This window comes from Ambystoma mexicanum, chromosome 7p (assembly GCF_040938575.1).
Source record: "Ambystoma mexicanum isolate Mex_15411 chromosome 7p, UKY_AmexF1_1, whole genome shotgun sequence".
NCBI lineage: Eukaryota > Metazoa > Chordata > Amphibia > Caudata > Ambystomatidae > Ambystoma > Ambystoma mexicanum.
Genome location: NC_090939.1, coordinates 903247712 through 903270294, shown reverse-complemented (window position 1 = coordinate 903270294; position 22583 = coordinate 903247712). Strand labels below are relative to the sequence as shown.

Genomic DNA, 22583 nt, shown 5'->3' with positions numbered 1-22583 from the left:
TGATGTGATAGACCTTTTCTGGGGTGGTCCGGTCAGGTTGATGTACCCGATAGGTTACTGGACTTAGTACATCAGTGATTTTGTAAGGCCCTCTCCATCTGGCCAACAGTTTGTTGGCACTGGTAGGCAGGAGTACCAGTACCTGGTCTCCTGGTTGGAAGTTTCTCATTCGGCTCCCCTTAGTGTAATTCTTCTCTTGGGTCATTTGGGCATGACCAAGATTGGCTTGGGCCAGCGTGCGTAAGGCAGTCAGATGTTCCTTTAATTCCTCGGTGTATTTGGTTAAGGATACCTCTTCGGTGGTTTCCCACTCCTCCTTAACCAGATCTAGTATTGTCTGAGGTTGTCTCCCAAACAAGAGCTCGAAGGGGGAGAAACCGGTGGAAGACTGGGGGGTGTCTCTTAACACCATCAGCACCAGAGGGATCACCCGATCCCAGTTTTTCCCGGTTGGTCCCGTCACCCTCTTAGCATTTTCTTAATCGTCTGGTTATATCGTTCTACCAGCCCATCAGTTTGGGGATGGTATACTGAGGTTCTCAATTGTTTGATCTGGAGCTGTCCACATATTTGTCTTAAGAGGGTCGACATGAAATTCATGCCTTGGTCCGTGATTATTTCTGAGGGTATCCCTACTCGGGCAAAAAACAGAATTAGTTGGTCGCATAATACTCGGGCCGACGTTCCCTTCAGGGGGAAAGCCTCCGGGTATCGGGTGGCATAGTCGACTAAGACCAATAAGTATTTATATCCCCGGCTGGCGGGTTCCAGGGTTCCAACTATATACATGCCGATCCTGTGGAATGGGATCGCTATGAGGGGCATTTTCTGTAGCGGTGCCTTTGCGGGTAGGACCCTGCTAGTTAACTGGCAGGTGGGACAGTTTTTACAAAATTGTACTACCTCCCCATAAATACCGGACCATAGAACCTCTTTAATAGGTTTTGTTGGGTCTTAAGAGAAGCCATGTGACCTCCACAGGGATGGTTGTGGGCTAGTTGTAGAACTATGATGCAGTGATTCTTTGGTAGCACCAATTGTTCCTTTATGGTGTCGTCGTCCTTATACCTCCAGTATAAGAGACCATGACGTAAAAGGAACCCTGGGCCTCTGGCTAGGTTGGGTTCCCCTTCTTGAGATGCCCTTTCCCGGGCCACTCGCAGGGTGGGGTCGGTTAGGGTCTCCCCCTAATGGTGTCTTTGTTATCTTCTAACTTCCAATCGATGGGGCGGGTCATATAACTGGCCTGACACCATGCCATTCGGGTCCGCCTTTTTCGCCCTGGTAGGGATTCCCGGGAAACAGAGTCCGTCCCCGTGACATCGGGTTCGGGCGGAGTCTTCTTCTCTTCCTCTAGGTCCCTTAATGCCTGATTAAAGTTGGGGAGGTTGGTCCCGATTACCACCGGGGCGGGGAGACAAGGTAGGACGGCAGCCCTCAAGGGAGTGGATGTTTTAATCAAGTCAATCACCACATCCTTCATCGGATAACACCTTACGTCCCCATGAATGCATCTAATAGGTACCGTTATGTTAGATAAGCAGGGAGTGTTACTCACGGTTAGTGATATGGCGGTCTGCTTGCTGCCGCTGTCCAGGAGAGCGCATGATGGTCTGCCGTCGACTCGGATGTCCACCACATAGGGTCCCGGAATACCTTCCTCATCTAACGGGTTCAGGTAACCAATGTCCATTGGTTCGACTGGCCTTCTCCTGGGACAAAACCGGGTGATATGGCTCCATGCGTTGCAATCATAACATTGTGGTTGCTTGTATCCAGGTGTCAACATAAGGGTCTTCTCCTCGACTCCTGGTCTCTTGTCCTCTGGTCTCCTGGTGGTCTCATCTGAGGATCTCCATCTTATGGGTAGGGCTCGGCTACCCCTAATAATATGGGGGTCGGATATCGGGATGGCTATGCGGGCTGATACCCCTGTAGGCTGTAGACGGTGGTGACCGGCCTTCTGGTATGCCGACGCAATATCCACTGCTTCGATTAGGGTGGGTCGATGGTGCTGCCTGACCCATCTCTGCATTTGTCCTGGCAGGGCTTCGATAAATTGTTCCAGGATTATTTTATAGAGCAGGGGTTGGTTAGCGGTGTTTGGAGCCAGTAGCCACTTCTCGACCAGGTCCTTTATTCTATAGTATAGTCCTTTCCCCAGCCCTGAGACTGGTCTCCCTTAGTTGGATCCTATAGGCTTCATCGTCCAGGCCTAAGCAATCTAGTACTGCAGCCTTAATTTCCCCGTATGGAGTGTTGCCGTTGGGGTTCACCGCCTGGTAGGCAACCTGCATCACCCCAGATAGGAGGGGGGGCAACATACTGTCCCCACCGTTCCGGAGGCCATTGCGCATTTCTAGCAATCCTTTCGAAACTGGTAAAAAAGAAGGCAGCGTCCTCTCCATCCTTATATTTGTGCAGGAGCGCCGATGGCACCAGTGGTTGGTTTCTTGTATTGGCTACTGCACCCGTGAGACGGGATATAGTCTCATGCTGTTTGTCCTGAGCAGTGGTTTGTATGGTGCTCTGTAGCTGAATGGCCTGTTTGAAGGCTTGCCGATCCGCAGCTGCTTGTTGAGACTGCAGCTGTATCAACTGTTGTAATTGCTGCTGGCCCTCAGACAGAGTTTTTATCAATGCCTCCATAGCGCTGTCTAGGATCCCACCTTCATCGCCAGTGTGGAATTATACTCAGGAGACAGGCGAATGCTGAAACAATATTTATTTTCAGTAACGAAAGGCAGTGTTTTTTAAGAAATAATAATCAAGTCCTTCCGGTTTGCTTCACCGGTGTCTTGGCTTTCCAGAGTATGCTGGCATTAATCCCAACTTGGTCCTATCTCGTGGTGTCCGGATAGGCCCACCACTCCGGTTCTCCCTCCTCTCTCTTCTCTGTATCCTGTGGAATGAGAGCAAAACCATCAGTTTGTTTTGGCGCGCTTTTATCACAACAGATGGTTTCAGGCCCCCGCCAATCACAGAGCGCCCAGACTAGCCCCCTTCCCATTGTCTCTTGAGGAGGGCAACATCCAGATAAGTAGCTGCATCCGTGGGGCTTATAGAAATGTAGGCTTTGCCTTCAATTATTATGTTCAGCCTGGAGGGGAACAGCATTTGGTATTTTATGCCAGCCTCTCATAGTCTCTGTTTGACATTCTGGAAAGCTTTTCTCACTGCCTTTACAGCAGGACTAAAGTCTGGGAATGTGGAAGTAGACTTATTGTCAAGTTTCAGCCGAACCTTTGCACACGCTGCTTCCAGAATGATTGTCTCTGTCCCTGTAGATAAACATGAGGGCGATGATAGGCCTGGGAGGGAGACCCAGAGCAGGACATTGACCTAGGGAGTGGTTGGCGCACTCAGTCAGGAAGTACTCACATAGTACAGGATGGCGCAATATGCTGGTAATCTTTTTCCAGGAATATTTCAACCGATCCATGGATTGCAGTCTTCAGAATCCCCGTTATTTTTATATTGTTCCGACTTGATCTTAAATCCAGATCCTCCAGTTTGGCAATTACCTTTCACAGTTCTGTTTTGGTGATTGAGGCCTCATTTTCCAGTACATGGATTCTGTCCTCCGTATCACCTATATGTTTTTCTGCCTCTGTCATGCACCCACAAAACTGCAGAATCTTGTGCTGCGAGGCATCTTCCTTACACTCCAGTGCATCCATTTATTGATCTAGCGCCTGAAGCGTATTTTACATTTCCAGCATAATGGCACTCATGACCACATTTGGGTTTCCAATTTGTGTGACCATTTTGTGGACGAGTGATACAGATCCCATATCGCCCCTATCTATGACTTTCGGGTTGGTTGTGGTGAATTTGTCAATCTTCATCCTAACCCAGGCTTTTCTTGTGGTTTTGTGGCATACCCCACCAATATTCTACAAGCCCAGCTTTGAGGCAGACAAGAACAACTGAAGTTATTGCACCTTCCTTATCGCTATCTTTTGTTACTCCATTTTTCTTCCAATAAGATGCAGCGACCACTGGCTTGGTGTGTTGTTGACAACCAAGGAGCGCTGGGCTTTCCCTTCTTTGCCTGGGACCAGCCAGATGAATTCTTGGATCCCCATCATCCCCTGTGGCAAGAGCACAAATAATCAGGCAATCACCGGACCAACAGCCTCCTTCACAATGAAGTGAGAAGGGAGAGGAGGTCCAGCTCTACTTGGGACTCCCCAGAACCTGCCATCCCATCCAGTGGCCTGAGTCCTAGGATAGTACCCTCTCTCCTGGCGTTCCACTCTCCTTTTCTGGGCGATCACATCTGTACTTTATCAACAATATGTGATTTCAGTTTGGGCGCTACTATCAGAGCAAATGTATGTCCCTCAGACAGAGCACCAGACACTATCCATTCACCAAAGGCATACTCTAACCACACTCCTTGCAACCATGCACTTACCCCCATAAACTATCCTGCATGACCTGAATATATACTGCCTTCACTGTACCTGCACCTGACATGCTCTACCACTATACACCCATACAGACGTTGCTGTGACAAGCAGGCAGAATCACGATCTAAGCATATCTCTTGTGACTTGACATTATTTTCCCAAAAAAGACTTAACCAAATCATACTCTCATCCATCCACACATTCGGACCACAGTCTTCCAAACTGTGCAGCAATACACCACCAGTGAAGCCTACAGTGCTAGTAGACCACAGCAATGGCCAGGTGAGTACTACATGAATATCAATTAACATAATAACAGGCTTGAACTGAGCTGAGAACAACATGGAGCTCATCTCAACCCCATCGGGGGCACTCAGTCCATCTGCCTGAGGCTGCCTGTAGCGGTCAGGAGACCCACAAGAAGCATCCAGGATCGATCAAGGGACTGCTCTTGTGACCGCTGACAAAGTCACTTCCAGTTACTTTGGGTATATAAACTCTGCCCTTTGGGCGTCCATTTACCCGTGCATCCAGAGCAAAGGGAAGAGAGAGATAAGGGTTGCTGCTATATCCTTCTCTATTTCATTCTGTGTTCCCTGTTTGCCAAAGGTTGCCCCCAAAATGCCACACATAAAGTACACAAACAACATCCAAAATCAAACTCCAAGGCAACACTTTACTAAAACAACTAATTGCATGCACTTGCATTCTTCGCAACTGCCACTTTGCACCTGCTCACACAGTTGAAATTAATGAACTCATTGGCACACCCTCCCCAGATATTCTGTTCCTTAAAGAAACATGGCTCAAACCCCACCACACACCTATTATTCCTGGCATGCTTCCACCACACATCACATCCAAAACAGGGAGCGCACTCAGAAACAAGGTGGTGGCATTGCCATCATATAGAAAGACACACTCACACTTTATAATCCTACATACCCCATACACATCCTTTGAAGCACTCTCTCTCTCTTCTCCATCACACCCATACCCCATCCTTCTCCATCACATTTAGCACCCTCCTACACCAAATCCCATCTTCTACACCGACTGGACTGACTTCACTACTAACAACCACACCTCCCTTGAAACAACATATACCCTGGCGACTTCCACCCCGGTAGTTACCGTCTATACACCAATCCCATACTAAAGATTATCCTCGCTCCACTCACCCCTTATAACCTCACACAACTCATTGCCTTTTCCACACACATTGCTGGCAACACCCTGGACCTTTTGATCACAAGAATAAATCAGGTCTCCATGGATAATCGAATCTGGGTATCGTGTTTTCACCACTTTGCTATTCCATTCATGCTCACTCTCCCACACAAGAACCCTCTACCTTCCAGACATCATCCTCACCCCCCAGCCAGACAAACCAAACAGATTACAGAAATAGGGCTGGTAGCCATCAAATGCCACGGTAACGGTATTACCGCTGCATTTAAGGGCTGGCCCTATCAAAAGTCTGGCGTGTTTACCCCAGCTTAAAGCTGGGGGTAAACACACCGAGAAAATGCCCATTATTGGTGCAATTACCGCCAGCAGTATTACTGCACAGTAATTGCGCCGAAGATTCCCCAGTGGGTTAAATGGGTCCAACGGGGAATGAGAACTCGCCCAACCCGTGTTCCGGCGGTAATACCACCGGACGGGTGGGCGGTAACGCTAATAAAATTGGGAGGTATCACAGCTGGGATACTGCCCAACTCGTGATCAGGCCTAGAGCGTTAGCACTACTCATAGCACCCTACTCCTCCCCACATGGTCATCCCTCCATCCTACTCCACCAATACAACACCATCATCACAGAGACGCTCGATAAAATTGCACCACTCAAATTCCAAAACCCCTACAACAACCACCACAAACCATGGTTCAACAGTTCCACCTCCACCAATCGTACACAGAAACTATTCAACATCGTCAAGTCCTTCTCTAAAAAACCATCCACATCTTCCACAACCCCATCCATTGCAGTATGCATCTCCCTCATGAGCTACTTCAACTCCTGAATAAACATCAGGACAGCCCTCTCTTCAGCTCTACCACTCACCCCACCCCAACACTCCCAAATATTGCAAGTAATAGGAGAGCTTCCACCCCATCGACACTGACACCTTCGTCACCCTCACTGCGAAAATAAAACCTGCACACATCCTGGATGATGCATGCACACCTCAAGCTGCAACCAATTGCATCACCAACCTAGCTCCCCACTGCTCAACGTCCTCAACTCCTGTCTCTCACATGGTACTATCCCAGCTGCACTCAACACCGGACAAATCTCACCTCTCCTCAAAAAAACATCTCTCAACCCCACTCTGCGTGAAAACTACTATCCCCATTACTGTCCTACCATACCTCACCAAAATCATGCAATGCTTTGTCACTACCCAACTGCAACAACACAACACTGCAAACAACCGACTCGAATCCTTCCAATCTGGCTTTTGACCTAAACACAGCACTGATACCACAACTCTTCACATCCTCAATGACCTCCACAGTATCACATACAAAGAACACAATGCGCTACTCATAGTCCTTGACCTCTCTGCAGCCTTTATCACCAGCGGCCATACCATTCTACTAGACATCCTAGCCCACTGGCACCGTACTTATCTGGTTTGCCTTCTTTCTCACTGACAGTACACACTTTGCCTCCATGCCCCCACATCGATCAGATCCCACCCATGTCAAATATGGGGTCCTGCAAGGCTCTTCCCTATATTAATTTCTCTTCAACCTATATGTTGAAGCCCTTGGACAGACCCTTAGCAAATACAGCGTCCATGTCTGCCAATACGCAGATGACACACAAATATCCCTTCATAACTCCACACCCTCAAAACCTGTCTCCCCCCTTCCGAAACAGAATACCTCCTCATTTGCCCCAAAGCACAAAATCAACCTCACCCCCTGGATCCAAGAAAACGCTGCGGACAACCCACACATACCCCTCTCCATACCTGTCAAATTCCTTGGCTTCACAATCAACCTTCACCTTTCCATCACACACCACATAGCCACTGTCACCAAAACATGCAATCTACAAGTACACCTCCTATGCAAAATCAGACATATTCTTCCTCCTAACGACTTCCGCACCGCAGTCCAAGCACTGGCTCTCTCTAAGCTGGACTATGGAAATGCTCATCTCACTGAACTCTCCAACAGCACCCTTTCCTCCTTGCAAGTAATACAAGACGCAGCAGCCAGACTTATCTTCCATCTACCCAAACATTCACCCATCACCCAAGCTCTTTCCCAGCTCCCCTGGCTCCCCATAACACGTAAAATTGCACTCAAAGGACTCTGCATTGTATTCAAAGCCATCCACCTGAAAGCTCCATCTTACCTTCATGACAAACTCAAACCCATCACATACACATAGACCAGACAAGCTAACCAACACCTTCTACACATTCCACTTGCAAACTCACATGCACACAAAAACAAGCATTTACCCACTGGACACCCAGGGCATGTACACCCTAGCTCTTCACTTACGCACTGCATTCTCCATCACCACTTTCAGAAACGGCCTCAAAACATACCTGATTCCCCTACAAATAACCCTGCCTGTATCCACTGCTATCTCTTGTCTATCCTAATTGTTCTATCCTTTCCTGAAAACATTTTGTAACTTCTTTTTTCAACTCCCACCTTTTCAAACTTTGAACCATGTAAGGCGCATCGAGACTCTCAGGGTAGGGCCAGCACTAAACAAACATTCTAATAAAATAAAACAAATAATATGTCTCCCAATAAAACACTGTTCCACCTAACGCATGAACCTTACCTATACCAGCAACAACGAACTATGTTGCAACTAATATGAAGAGCACCTTTACAGTAAATGGAAATTACAGTAGAGTCCTGAAAGAAACTCTCCAGACAAGAATGTCTTTGGCATCTGGATGTTTTATTGGACACGCAGCACAACAATACTAAACAATTCCCAATAAACAAACCTCAGATTTAGCAATTGACGTCAAAGATTGCTAAACTGGAAATAATTTTGGACCAAGAAAACCACCAAGAACATTGCAACCAGTCCAACATTGAAAAGTTGCATCTGAGGAGAAGTGAAAAGCACTTGACAAAGTTCAAGAAATAAAAAGTTGCATATATGAAATTGAGATGACTGATGATGAAATATCTTTTCTAATAAATCAATGAAGTAATATCAGGTCTCGTAAATTCTTTAAAATCTCACTAGACCTGCAGGGCAAGTTCCTTAGTTTACATACTGTAAGGAAGGCATGGTTATCAGAAGCACGACAGACACAAGGAGTACAATCCGAGGGTGTTTATTAAACAGTATACGGGTGAGAAAAACGCTTTTAATCTAAACCTAAATCTAAGATGGGAGCATGCTACGACCATCAAAGTAAAGAAAACCCTGTCCTAGTCGTGTCGTGTCAAAACAAAATTGCCTATACTAAAAAACCTATTGCCAAATCGTTACTCTATATAACAAAAGGGTTCGGGACAATGATATGTACAACAAAAGAGTAATATGCAAACTAAAATGTCTAAAAGGGTTTCGGTAGTTCAGGACTGCTGAACTAATACACTTCCTTCCGCATGTTGCATCACGGGACAAGACGGAACAGTGGCATGACTGTGAGCACCCCTTCAGGCTATAGACATCAGGAAGCCGTTTCTTCTGAAAAGGTAGAATCCCATGAATCAATGTCTTTTGCCTGGCAGCGCAAGACCTTACCCACGCTCTCACCATGCGGGATTCCCCTCTTCTGTGGCTTTCTCGTGATACACCTTTGTTGGGTTCACCTTTGTCTTTACCCCACTGTTCAGTCACTTTATCAAAATGCGGGATTCACCTTCCCTTTATTTGACTTGGCATCCCTCCGTCGCCTTCAAATCACAGTTCAGTTAACTTTACCAGTTCTATTAGCTTATAGCATTCTGAGATTCTTAACCTATTTTTAAACAAATATACAATTCACTTTCTCCGGTTCACGCAGGTCCCCCTCATCCGAGCTCAGACCTTCCTCTGTAGGCAGCTGTGGCTCCCTCCGATCAGGCACAAGCCTTCAAACCGCCAGCATCACACTTGTTTTTTTGCCATCTTTCACTTTCACTTTTACGTGCTTGCCAGTTCAAGACAGAGACTTCCGACAGGCGATCGCGTCTTGCCGGGCCACTCTGTTATATTGTAGCAAGTGTGTTTACTTTTCACAATCAAGCTTCTCTTTGTCACGGCTGCCGTCCTACGTGCAACCCACAATACTGGATACAGTTCAAAGGTTTATACCGGCCTCCTCTCCCAAGGCCTTCTGGTATCTGCAGTTCCTTTCACTTCTTGTCAAAGAATTTCGACTGTACGAGGGGGTTTGTACCCTTGACTTTTTCCTTGTATGACCACTTTGACTATTTGCCTAATTTCTTAGTTATATTCTTTCATTGCTTCTGTCACATACACAATCTTGCAATTCTTCATTCTTGCAACACTGTGCTTTCGCTCGCGGTTTCTCGACAACCTAACAAGCACTTCAAACATTAATGTCCTTTTCATACACTATAACAAGCCATTCTCCCTTTTCACTCACCGGCAGCGGCTAATACAATTTATCAAGACCTTCCGTTCAGTCAAGGCTTTTGCCCCAGCGCGGATAGCCTCCTTTCAAGTCCTTATGCCGCACATGAAGGAGGTACCACTGTGACTTTCTGCAGTGGCAGGGAGTTACCCCTTTGGGATTCTGTAGCGACTTTCACCTTAACTGGTAGGACCACAGTCTTTCGCTTGTCTCCTGGTCCCGTCTGCTCTGCTTCCATATTCGTGTCGCCTTCCCGGGATTTCCTGCCCTTACGTTCTGCTTGTCTTGCTCACTTCGGTTGCCCTTATCGCCTTACTCTCTGGCTGCTCTCATGCTCTGCCTTTTATCCCAGTAGGGAAAGCTAACAGGATTCAGGTGCGAGTCATTAAGGTTAAGTGCCTGACCCTGATGTTGGGACATGTCAAACGGACTGGCTGTGTGTGAGTCTGTCTTTCCCTGAAGTGCTTTGTCTGAGCAGCAGGGTGTGTGTAAGTAAGGTGGAGGATAAAGTTCCTAGATAGTACATGGAATGAGGGTGTTCTACAGGGAAATGGGTATCGGGATACTGCTTCTCTCCTCCGGGTGCCCCTCTCCCACTCCCCATGTACCCCTCATCCAGGTGATCCTCCAGCACTGGTCCACCCCCGGGGTCTGGATCCAATAGCGATCGATGTGCCGTGGCCACCTGGATGACAGAACCCAAGGGACTAGACAGTGAGAAACCCTTTGGTTTCTCACAATACTTAACCTAAGAGAAATGCACTCACCCCATAGTGACAGGTGAGAACATATTTACCAGTGCTTTCTGTAAAATGGTGCATGTCACCATAAGCACACTTCATATTTACTGCAGGGCTACCACCCGAAGCCATTCATGAACAGTGACATTGATTTGCCAGTTACTGCAAACTTGCTTGTAATAAGTATCAAATAAAAGTTTCAAACATCCCCATGCTCGCCAGCAAGTTTGAGTACCATGCAAATGGCACTCACCCTTCATAAAATCTCTTCACCAATGCGAGTGGGCTAGTAGGTTTTTTGAGAGCCCTAAATAGAGAGAGCAAAACATTTGTAATTCCTGCCGAATATGATTCAGAGGTTGACAGGCCAATAACAAGACAGTTTTGAAGCAATGAAAAATCATAAATTCAAAGGCGCTCATTGTGAAAAAGGGTACTGTAGAAGAGGGGAACTTAGATGGAATGTCACAAGTGAACAGCTTTATGCACTATGAGAAGTAACATTCAAATGAATACAGCTAATGAACCTTTAAAGAACTGCTACGTGACCAACATGAAAATACCTTTACTTGTTTTCACAGCACTCCTTTTTTAAGACAGAAGACAGTGCTCTATGTTCACTACCTGCTGAAAATGTATGATTATTTTGTCCTTTGGGAACCCTAACTAAGGGAATATGCACCCTGGTCTGTGGGACATATTGAGACCCCCAGTCCATAGCTTAAGACATAAGACACCTGATGTAGGCAGCCTTCACATTACTTGCCCCTAGGGTAACACATCTCGTTAATGTTTGTGATGGACACATTGAAATCTTAATGTCTTGTGGCAGAAGCCAATACCCAGTTAGGGCCAAGGACAATGCAAACTGTAGATTGCTGTGTTGGGGGTTTGCCATCCTACACTGTCCCCACTGACTCACAAACCAATTTTCTATCACTATCAGCATGCTTCTCTTCAAATTCCTTCAGCCCCAGCACACCTTTTAGATCAGGGCATGGGGTGGTCGGTCGAAATCTCGAAACAAAAATCTCGAATAACAAAAAGGACGAAAAAAAAAAATCTAAAAAAAAAGTCGAATTACTCTTTTTTAAATTATATATTTATTTTTGGGGTCCGGGATGTAAAAAAATGGTAAAAAAAAACAAACAAAAGGGAGGGTTTGGGGGGGAACCCCCCCATTTCGAATAAAAAACAGCATTAAAAAAAATCGACTTTTTTTTTCGACCTTTTTGTTTTCGAGATTTTTCATTTCGGTTTCATCACTATAAACCCAGGGCATGGTGCTCCCAGCTTTGTGGAGCACTCTTAAGAATCCACACTTTATAAATCGTCTTACTCCTCGTCTCGCTGGCCTCCCCATGAAAAACAGCCTGCAGGGTTTCAGCATCGTTTTGAAACCAAAGTTATGAAGCTGCCTCAACACCAGGTGAAGGGGGGGGCGCATGAGAGGGAAGCTGAGGCGTAGGGGAAGATTAATTTTGTTTGCCTTTGGTCGTGTGGGCTGGGTGAGTGGGATTTGAGGACTGTTGGAGATACTGGAGTAGATGTCTAGGGGAACCAGGAATTTTTACCCCTGCCCCAATCCCTGACAAATGCTTGACAAATGCTGCTTGTTGCTACCTTGATGGGCAGAAGTCACTGGTGGGCCAAGTGAGCAGTGCACCACTGCAAATTAGGGTGAGGTTTCACGCAGCTACCAGCTGGTCAATCAACAAACTAAGGAAGGTGAAATGAGATCCTGAGGTTTTCATATCTCTGTCAGCTTTTTCTCTAAACCAAAACGTGTCTGCCTCTCGTAAGCCTTATTACTTCGCTATGGGTAATTAATAGAATCCTGATTCTGCCCCCTCCCCTCATATGCCAATTTCCTGATCCTTGTTCCATACAGTGCAGAATGTAGCTATTTGAGAGATTAAAAGAGAGACAGACAGGGCTTGCCATTGGCCAAGTGAGAAAGTGGAACGGAAGCTGACAGCACAGGTTAGCAGTAGGCGTGCCAAGAGGAGACCAGATTGATTTTGCCTCCTGCTGGGGCTTGCTATTTGTGGCATTCTTGTTTGAGCCCCTTACCAAGCTGCTCGCCATTCTATATTCAACCTTGTACTTAAAGCTCCACTGTGATTGTGCTCACTGGGTCATGCTCTCATAGACCCCACTGCAATTTTGCTCCATTGTGTGCCACTGTAATTTTTGCCACTCTATGGTTTTTGTCCCACCTTATATTTTCCCGTCTGGGGTTTTATTCCTAGGTGTCCCACTCTAATTTTGCCTTGCTGTGATTTTGCTCCTATGTTTCCCCATTGAGATGTTCCCCTTGAGTGATTTCCCTCCACTGCCGACTTGGGAGCCATTACGGCCTTGTCTTGTATATCTTCCCCCAACATGATTTAGAACCAAGACCTGCAATCAGCCCACTCCACGGTGCGTCAGGACTTTGTCTCACAATCACCTTACCAGGAGGCCATCAATACCCTGATGATGGCATGGCCACACCAGATGTATACCCAGAAAAACACCCATGGATGTCTCAACTGACTGCGCTCAGCACTAGATCACACATGGTAATTGAACACACCTCCCAACAGACAGTAAACATTAGAACCCTACACAACTCCAACTAACTTACATCTCACTGTCCCGACCAGTGCATCCTTTTTCAAGCAGATACGGTTTCCCTCTGGACACAGATACCTCAAGTGCTCTGGACACAGAAAAGCTAGAAACGGACCTGCTGGCAGAGTTTATGGTACTTCTGATCTGGTCTAAAGTGAAAACAAGTGTGTTCAATCAGAAGCCTGGGGCAGAAGAGCCTACAAGGGAGCCAAACAAGGTTAAGGGAACTCACGGTTACACAAACTGTGATTGGTGGCAACTGCGCCTAGACCAGGGAGTTTCCCACTGAGAAGATCATAGATGTGACAAATCAAGTCAAGAAGAAGCGTAGGGTTCCTGGTTGTGTGACCTGTAATGGGTGGAACGTGTGGTCTGACAACTGCGCAGAGGACATTGGAAATGGTTGCGGAGGAAACCGTGAAACCTTTAGCAAAGGGCATCAAAACCTGGGCCAAGTAGAGCTATTGTTTTTTTGTATTAAACATTAAAAGGATAAAATCAGTGTAAGTGCTGCAGTGAAATATTGGGGTCCATGCTCCTAGGCATGCTCCTAGCCATTGCTTGCAAAGGAAAAGAAAATAGTAGGCTCGGACTAGCCTATAGGGCAATACCTGAACCAAAAAATGCAAAATGCTAGTGTGGACCAGATTTTCTGGTCAAAGCGGGCCACTTTTTGACCAATGTATGCCAGTTTGATGAGTTACTTCACTAATCGGCTAGCAGTTTTGACCAATTGTTGCTTAATGAATATTCTTTGAATTGCACAATTTGCATCACATTTTATCACAAAATTCTCCCGTGGGTACTATTCAAACAGTCTGTCACAAAAGGAATTAATTACTTTTTGAAACTGTGAGCTACTTTTTCATTGGTGTCGGAGACCATTTTATTCCCCAGTCTGACCCCGGAAGAAGGGCTTCCCATGGAGCCCCAAGCTCCATTTCCATTGCGCCCCTTCCTAGGTGTAGTTTTGATTTTGGTGTGAAACCACAGGTCACACCCTCATTACAGCTTTTATTCAAAATTTCTTATCACCCGAAATGTTAGCCAGGGTGCTGGAAGCAATAATGCTGTGCTCAGTGGGGTGTACTGTGATAACGGCCAACTACTAAGAGGCCCTCGTTTTGCTCAGGTCTATTAACTTGGGTAGCAGGCATTTACCGTCCATTAAGGCCCACTGAACGCAGCATTATTGTTTAATGATTTCCACAACTAATATTTTAGATTCCTTTCTTTTGAACTAATTTGCTCTCTGTGGATGAATACCCAAATGAAAAGCGTGTCTTCACAATTAAGATCCTTTTGCTCAAAAACAAAAACCATACCGTATGGGTGCATTTTATAAACATTTTAATGCAATCCTAAAATTGCTGCAAAGACTTTTAGGGCCCAGGAGCAAATAACACTGCCCAGGAGTGCGCAGTATTATCTTTCAAGCTATGTCATTCCATACATCATGGCTTACATGTAACATACATGAGCCCGTATATACTTTAAAAACAGCTTACCACATAAAATGAAAGTTAAAGAAGTACTTAACGAACAGAGACTTACCTTAGGCGAGCTGGAATAGGAAGTGCCCCCGGAAGAAACTCTTCGTGCTGAAGCAGAAGAGTGTGCCGGAGGCCTGCTCCCATCCCGGAAGTACTCATTAGTTGTAATTCCTCTAGAAACAGCCAAAGCAGGCGGGCTTTCATGAAAGCTGCATAGATCGGGGAAGGAGGCGCCGTTCGCAAACATGTGGTTCTTATCAGCTTTTTTCTGTCTGGAATGCGATTCCTCAAATACGGAGTCTTCGTCGGACATTTGGAGCCTTTCAAGTTCTTTGTTAATTGTTTCAACATCTGCAACGGTTCTGGTGGCTGGGGAGTTGGTGTACTTAGAACACAAACTGAGGATCGTCTCTAACCGCTGTCGTTCCTAAATGTTACCAGAAAATGACAGATTTAGTTGTGTAGAGTTTAAACAAACAATATATTTTAATCATTCCTGCCCCAGGCCTTTCTCTCAAAAGAAGCAAACATATATATAAATTAAGACGTTTCATGCAGGAAGCAAACACCCACATTACTTTATTTGTAGTGATGTTTTTTCTAAAGCGCAAACAGAGCCTTCATACAAACGCATAGCACACACAACAATAGTGGCTGGTGTAGGAATGGCAGATAAACCAACACAAACAGCCCATCAAAGCCCTTAGATGTCAGAGAATACCATAAAGAGAACACACTGTTAGAGCGGTTTCCGAATGGGGAGCAACCCCACAATTTGTCCCAGAGATGGGGAACGGGTTCGTTCATGAACTATGCAAAGAATACATTGTAATAAGCTTTATTTGGTGATAGGATGATTGTGTCGTGCCGCGATCTCCGTGGAAAGGAATATTATTTGCGACGAAAAAAACGGGATTTGTGCGCCATTCTGCCTGCAAATCTCTGTTTAACAAATGGGGATTTGCGGGCAGAATGGCGCACAAATCCCGTTTTTTTCAGCGCAAATAATCCATGAATCACTGTTGGTGTGCGCGGATGCCGATACTTAAGGCCCTCGTTTTAACCAGGCGACGACCTAAGAGGTCACTTACTCGCGGGCGTGTGTGTATGAATAACTCACCAGACAATAGATTACTCTAGCATTTATGTTTTATTGGAGTGCTCGCAGTGACTTCTCTGCGCTTTAAGAACTGAAATTCGCAAACCAAAGTCAAATTTGCTTCCTGAATGGAAAGAGCTCCAGGATTTGGCATCAAATATCAAATATGAGAAAGTTCTAGCACCAATTGATGTGAGTCACAGGTAGCAGATGTTGCCCTGAGGATCAACGTGCGTATGTATTTATTTTAAATTTGGTTTTATTGAGTTTTCAACATAACAGATGAAACATCATACAGGTACTATTCACTAGATAGTTGTCAAACAGAGAAAGGAGAATCTTCGTACCCTCCCTCCCACAAACGTTAGAACCTCATCTCGAAACAAATTTCCCCCTCACCCTCCCGCAACCCTCCCAGGAACAGTGTTACTTTCAAAATGAGTCCATCAATAGGTCTTTATCCTTAGACTACCACTGATGTCCAGATTTAGGTCTCTTACAATATTATAGGTTAATGAACAACAAACAAAGGTGCTCTCCAGGGCGTTTTGTCATATGTGCCAAGTGTGCTCTTCATCTCACAATACTTCAACCCGCTTCCCCTAATCGTATTCGTTATGACATTTCCATGTTGGAATTCCGATACACATTTTGGTTTAGGGACCGGTAACATATTTGTCAATGTAGTCTTCATAATGTTCCATATTGTATGGATCTCCCATGTAGAGCTGCAGTAATCCTCTCCATCAAACAAATGCTGGTGGCAACCTTTTCCCACTCTTTCTTACTTGGGGCCGTGACTGCTTTCCGTTTGATCACTATACATGCTTGTGCCTCTAGGAGTAGGGGGACGATCAGCCTTGCCCTCACAAATTCATCATCATTTCTCTCCAACCAAAATAACACAAGGAGAGGTGTGTGCTCGCATCGCATCCCTTCTATATCCCAGAATCAACGTGCTTATTAACAGCGAGTACAACCTGCCCCACGGTAACAGTGGCCCAATGCGAAGCAGCCTCCTGAATTTCTTGTCACGTGTTTGTAATATAAAAGATTTATCAAAACCAAGCAAACTATTGTCAGCCACTCAAAAGATGATGACGCGCATGTCAAAGCATATCAAATATTCATTCCAATAACAAACGCAGATACAAGTTTTTTCATAGAACAGTATTTTAAAAAGCCATACTTATTGTATGCATTAAACACAGCACACTTATTTCTACAATTCATTGTTCGGCTTGCCTTCGGGTGATTTTGTGTTAAAAAAAAAAAGAACAATTGCTCACAAATATGAACATTTTCCTGGGGTCACTAGGAAAAAAATGATTCTTGAATGCAGCTCATTTTTCACAGTAGTAAATAGTGGTGGCGGTGACGAATTGCTCCAATTGCGCAGGGTGTGTCAAAAGGGAAAAACACTTTCAACTCATTTGATTAAACATCCCTTTGGTTTAAGCGACATATGCGCTGCTCCAGTGGAGTTGAGATCTAAGGCTTTTCCAAAAGGCAAACACGAGCTTGGCCAAAGCAAAGTGTCAGATAAGTACTGCAAGCCAAGCAGAGAGAACACTTTCCTTAAAGTGCTACCGCATTCAACGGTCTTGAAAGACTGTTGATCCCCCGCATAGCGCTCGTGTTGGGATAAAGTCAGGCATGAATTACAACCAGGATGGAATAGGCCTTGCTTTCTAATGATAGTGACTATTACATGCAGTGCACTCATTTTTTAAAGAAAAAATCTTTGCAACCCAAATCATGTGCTTAACTTTCTAAAAATCTAAGATTGTCAACCCAAATAGGTAGGCCCTCCATCATTTTCAATATCTCGAAGAAAAATATGTCTGGATCCATATGTAGGAGTCCATACCGCAGGGCAGGCCTTGTTACCCATCCTCCACTTGGGATCATGCCTGATTCTAACCTAATTGATCCCACCAGAGTACCTTAGCTCCAGGATTTTCCTTCAGAATTTGACTTAAGTTCGGTTTAGGGTGCAGCTACGCCTTGTGGGTAGACTACAAACATGTACAGCAAAACTGGATAATCGCTTGTGCGCTAAGACCACCTCATACGTTTTCATAAAGGGTATAGTTGATAGGTATTCACATCAATGCATTTGCATCCATAAAGTAATTTGGAGGGGATTTGGGTTTGAATATCGAAGCTCAAATGTTCGAGGGAGAAAAGACTGAAAGTAATTTTTCAAAAATAACTTTCTGTCTTCTCTCCCCTGAACATTTCAGACTTTGCCCTTGCCCCCACTCCCTTACTTACCTGTGGGCAACACAACTCCTTGTGTGCCGCCATCACCAACATCCCCCTGCAACGCCAGTTGCCTTCACTTGTGTGTATGGGAACCGGCGCCACAGGGAGCCCTTTTCTTTTAAAAATATTTTATTGAGTCAGGAGTGAAGAAGGGTGCGGGGGGCACCCCTGCAGCCCCCGCTGCCATTCTTCACTGTAATGTTTTGTATGGCACATTTGTTCGAATTTTTAGACTATACAAGGTTTTCGTATAGCCAAAATTCAGACGAATATGCCATACGTTACTTTTTAATTCAGTATTTTTGGATGATTCCATTTGGATGGTTGTGCCAGCAGTAATGCAACGTGATTGGCTAACTCTAGGACTTCACACCCGGCTCCCAACAAGCCGGCAGGCGATGCCGGCCCGTGTCAAAGGCACTTGTACACTCCTGTATGCCCCTGTCCGCAACAGACAAGCTGGCTGCTGCTGACCCGACTCTTCTGCTTGGGATGGCCTTTTTCATCCTGTCATTATTATCCTCATCCTTACCTCCTGCTGGATCAAACTGTCCTGCCCTTGCTGGCTAACGATGGCTTATATCTCCCTGTGCACTATTTAGGTAAGCCGTCGTTGCTACCCGTGGCCTGTATTATCGTTGCATCGACTACACGACATTCCTCCCCTGCTCCTTCGATTGCCTCTGAAACTCATTCCTCTACCGCCAACGGCTGCCGCAATTCCACCATTGACATCTATCTAGCACTGCCTGGTCACCATCCCATGGGTGTTTCGCTACTGAAATTTGAAGCACCTCTCACATCTGACTTTATTGTTCCCAACCTGACATTTATGTAGCATTCTGTTGCTGATTGAATTTACCTGCAGACAACTGAACCTGTACAGTTCTCTGCTGCATCCTAGTACCACGCTATATCTGAAATTTACCTGTCTTAATCTTACCTTGCCCCCTCGTGCTTCCAATCTTGCTTGCCTGAATAACTGAGGTAGCCCTGGCACCATGGGGGTTTGCCAGACTTTGCATTTACCAATCTCTTGTCACTCTTTTATCTGCTTGCCTGATGTATCCCCTCGTACCACGTGGCGCAGCCTTTCCAGACTCTGCATTTGCCAATATGTTGTCATTCTTGTATCTCCATGACTGATGCAGCCCCCTTACCATGAGGTGCAGCTTTTCCAGACTCTGCATTTACTAACATTTTGTCACCTATGTATGTGCTTGCCTGATGTAGCCCCTGTACCATGAGGCATGGCTTTTCCAAACTATGCATTTGCCAATATTTTGTTACTGTGGTATCTGTTTGCCGGATGTAGCCCATTTTGTTACTCTGGTATCTGTTTGCCTTGATGTAGCCCCATGCATCATAGATGAGGCTTTCCCAATTATGCACCCTTCATAATGTTGCATTTTACCTTATTTGTACCTGCATATTTGATGTAGCCCCCGCCCAACGAAGTCAGGCTTTCCCACTTGTGCACCCATCCTAATGTTTCATTTTTCCTATCTGTACCAACATATTTGATTTAGCCCCCCTTTCTTGGGGTGCCGCTCTGTCAAGCATGCTTCCTTTCACTTGTCAATTGCACTTAATGTTACCAGCGCCGTGATGCCACAGGGACTTGGGTGCTGCTAAAATAAAAAAATAAATAGCATTAGCGCTTTCCGCTGTGACCGGCACTTCCTCTCACCTCACCCACTCCCTTCTACTTCTTGTTACTGCACTTGCACGATCCAAATGCTCACAAGCCCTAGTAAGGCCGTTTCTGTTTTTCTTCATCCATGCCTCCCTCCCCCCATCTTTGTCTTGTTGTGCCTAGAAGCACCATTTGATGAACAGGTGCATTATAAATACCCAATAAATAAAAAAATAAAAATAAATAGGAAGTGGTCAGTACATTGCTTCAATTCAATTTTGCGTTAAATTCAATTCCTAAATAAGGGTAATCTTCTGGTTCTAGTTTTTAAAACGACCACATGCCCTTACGTTAGAAATACAAAAAGTGGTTAATTTCCACTCCTGCAATATTTTCACACCACTGGGCGGTTATCCTTACAGTACTGCAACTACGTATTACCTACCACTGCAATATGTTATGTTGATTTATACCAGTCACCACTACCATGTGATAGTGGGGATAGGATGATAGAATAGGTTCAGAACCAGGGGGAACTGGCGTCTATGAGCATTGTCTTGCGTGTGGGAGTTGGTTCGGGAGGCCCCATGTGTATGGCATTGCTGTCAATGCTAAACATTTCTGCCAGCAGTAAAAATGCCAATAGAAGTACACAGGTTTTCTTGCATTTTGAAAAGTTAACGAAATACAGCTGTGGGCTAACATTTACTGCCAGAAGTAAAAAAAATACTGATCATCCCAACACATTTGAATTTGGAGGTAGGTACAGTGCCACTGTAGTACAAAACACTCCTTTATCATGACTTAAGTTAATGGACCACATCTGTCCTGTACTTAGGTACCAGAGGCTACTTCTGTTTTTTACAATTTTTAAGACCAGCTCGAAGCTGATTTTATTTTTCTAAAGCAATTATTACTATTGTCGTGTAATGGAAATTCCAAGGGTAATGCTTTCACAACATGCAGCAATTTTACCATAACCGGTGGTTTAGTAGAGAGGAACCTACTGCAGAGCTATGTTTGTTATTTTCTCCCTTTGTATTGAATGCTACTATACCTATGATGGCAAATACTACTTTAAGCACATCACTCTCTTCTGCAGCTGACCTGTATTTATCTGCTGCAGCGCTATAAAACTCTTACATCTGGATCGCAGAAGTATTCACCTCTTATCACATATTTCACTAGCCTCTCGGCCACTCAATCACGGATCTATCATAGTTCTTTCATATATATAAACGAGGCAGGGGTATTACCAAAGTCTTAGTTACTTACCTGCAACTGTATTTCTCCAGCATTGGTATCTTTCTCGGTGATAAATTAAATAATAATAATAATAATATATATATTTTTTAAATATATATATATATATATATATATATATATATATATATATATATATATATATATATACTGCCACCTAGCAGTGCATGTACATAGCCCATTATAGCCTATGAGCCACTTTATTATGTAGTCCCTCCACCTCACTTTGGTCCTTTATGGCCCCAGCCAATGAGGTGGCAGGGCTTAAGCTCTGCCCCCGGCAGCCATCTTCAGATTTTGAACCGTAGAGATTACAGTATGATGGATGCCGAGCATAGGAGCAGCCTCTCAGGGGAGGCGGGCGGGCGCATGTGAATCTATGAAAGATACCAATGCTGGAGAAATACAGTTACAGGTAAGTAACTAAGACTTCTCCAGCATTGGATCTTTCATAGATTCAGATGCTTGAATAGAATACCAAGCAGTTAAAACATGCCACCATTATAAACAGATATGCATAATTACAGAAAAACATATTTCTGATCAAACCGTTACCATGCAGCAACACAACGGTTACATACTTCGGGAAAGGTGGGAAAGGAGGCTGGTCCTACCTTATACAAAGAGATGGCGGAGCACTGCCTGTCCAACTGCAGTTTCTTTGTTGGTATCTTCAGTCAGGCAGTAGTGTTTCGCGAAAGTATGCAGAGTGCTCCACGCGGCAGCTCTGCATATGTCTTTCAAGGCCACCCCTGCGTGGAATGCTGTTGACGCCGCCCTTCCTCTGGTGGAGTGCGCAGACGGCGGTCTAGTTAAAGGGTCGCCTTTCAACTGATGAAAGTGGGTGATGCAGGACGATACCCAGCGTGCCAGGCTTTGTTTGGATATATGTTGGCCCTTGGTACGGCCAGAGAAGGAAATGAATAGCCGGTTTGAGGAGCGGAACTCCTTGGTTCTTTGCAAGTAAAACTTCAACACCCTAGAAACGTCTAGAGAGTGTAATGTCCTTTCCGCTTCCGAAGCGTGATTCTGGAAGAAGGTTGGTAAAACAATGCGCTCAGTGAAGGACATCTCCGAAAGTACCTTGGGGAGGAACTTCGGGTGAGGCCTTAAGATGACGCGGTCCTTCTGGAACAAGGTAAACGGAGGTTCCGAAGACAAAGCTTGCAACTCACTGATCCTTCTGGCCGATGTGATGGCTACCAGGAAGGATGTCTTCCAGGACAAGAATTTCATATCGCATCTATGTATGGGCTCGAAGGGAGGTTGCATGAGGGCTGTTAAGACGGTGTTGAGGCTCCAGTCCGGAACTGGTGTAGGTGTAGGCGGATAAGTACGCATCAGTCCTTTCAGGAAGATCTTGATCGCTGGTAAGGACAGTAAGGCTTGCGTCTCCCCGGTTACTGTGTAGGCCGCTAGGGCTGACAGATGGACCTTGATAGAGGACAGTGAGAGCCCTGATTTAGCCAGGTGC

The 22583-nt window shown here is 45.3% G+C and overlaps 1 protein-coding gene across 3 annotated transcripts in view; it reads right to left on the bottom strand.

Annotated features, from left to right (window-relative positions):
* The window catches only part of PHLDB2 (pleckstrin homology like domain family B member 2), a 705124-nt gene that overhangs the window by 503514 nt on the left and 179027 nt on the right, over positions 1–22583 (bottom strand). For all 3 annotated transcript variants that reach the window (XM_069637184.1, XM_069637185.1, XM_069637186.1), the window contains exon 3: positions 14905–15270. In XM_069637184.1, the coding sequence (XP_069493285.1) occupies positions 14905–15270 (366 nt within the window). The remainder of the gene's footprint in view (positions 1–14904; positions 15271–22583) is intronic.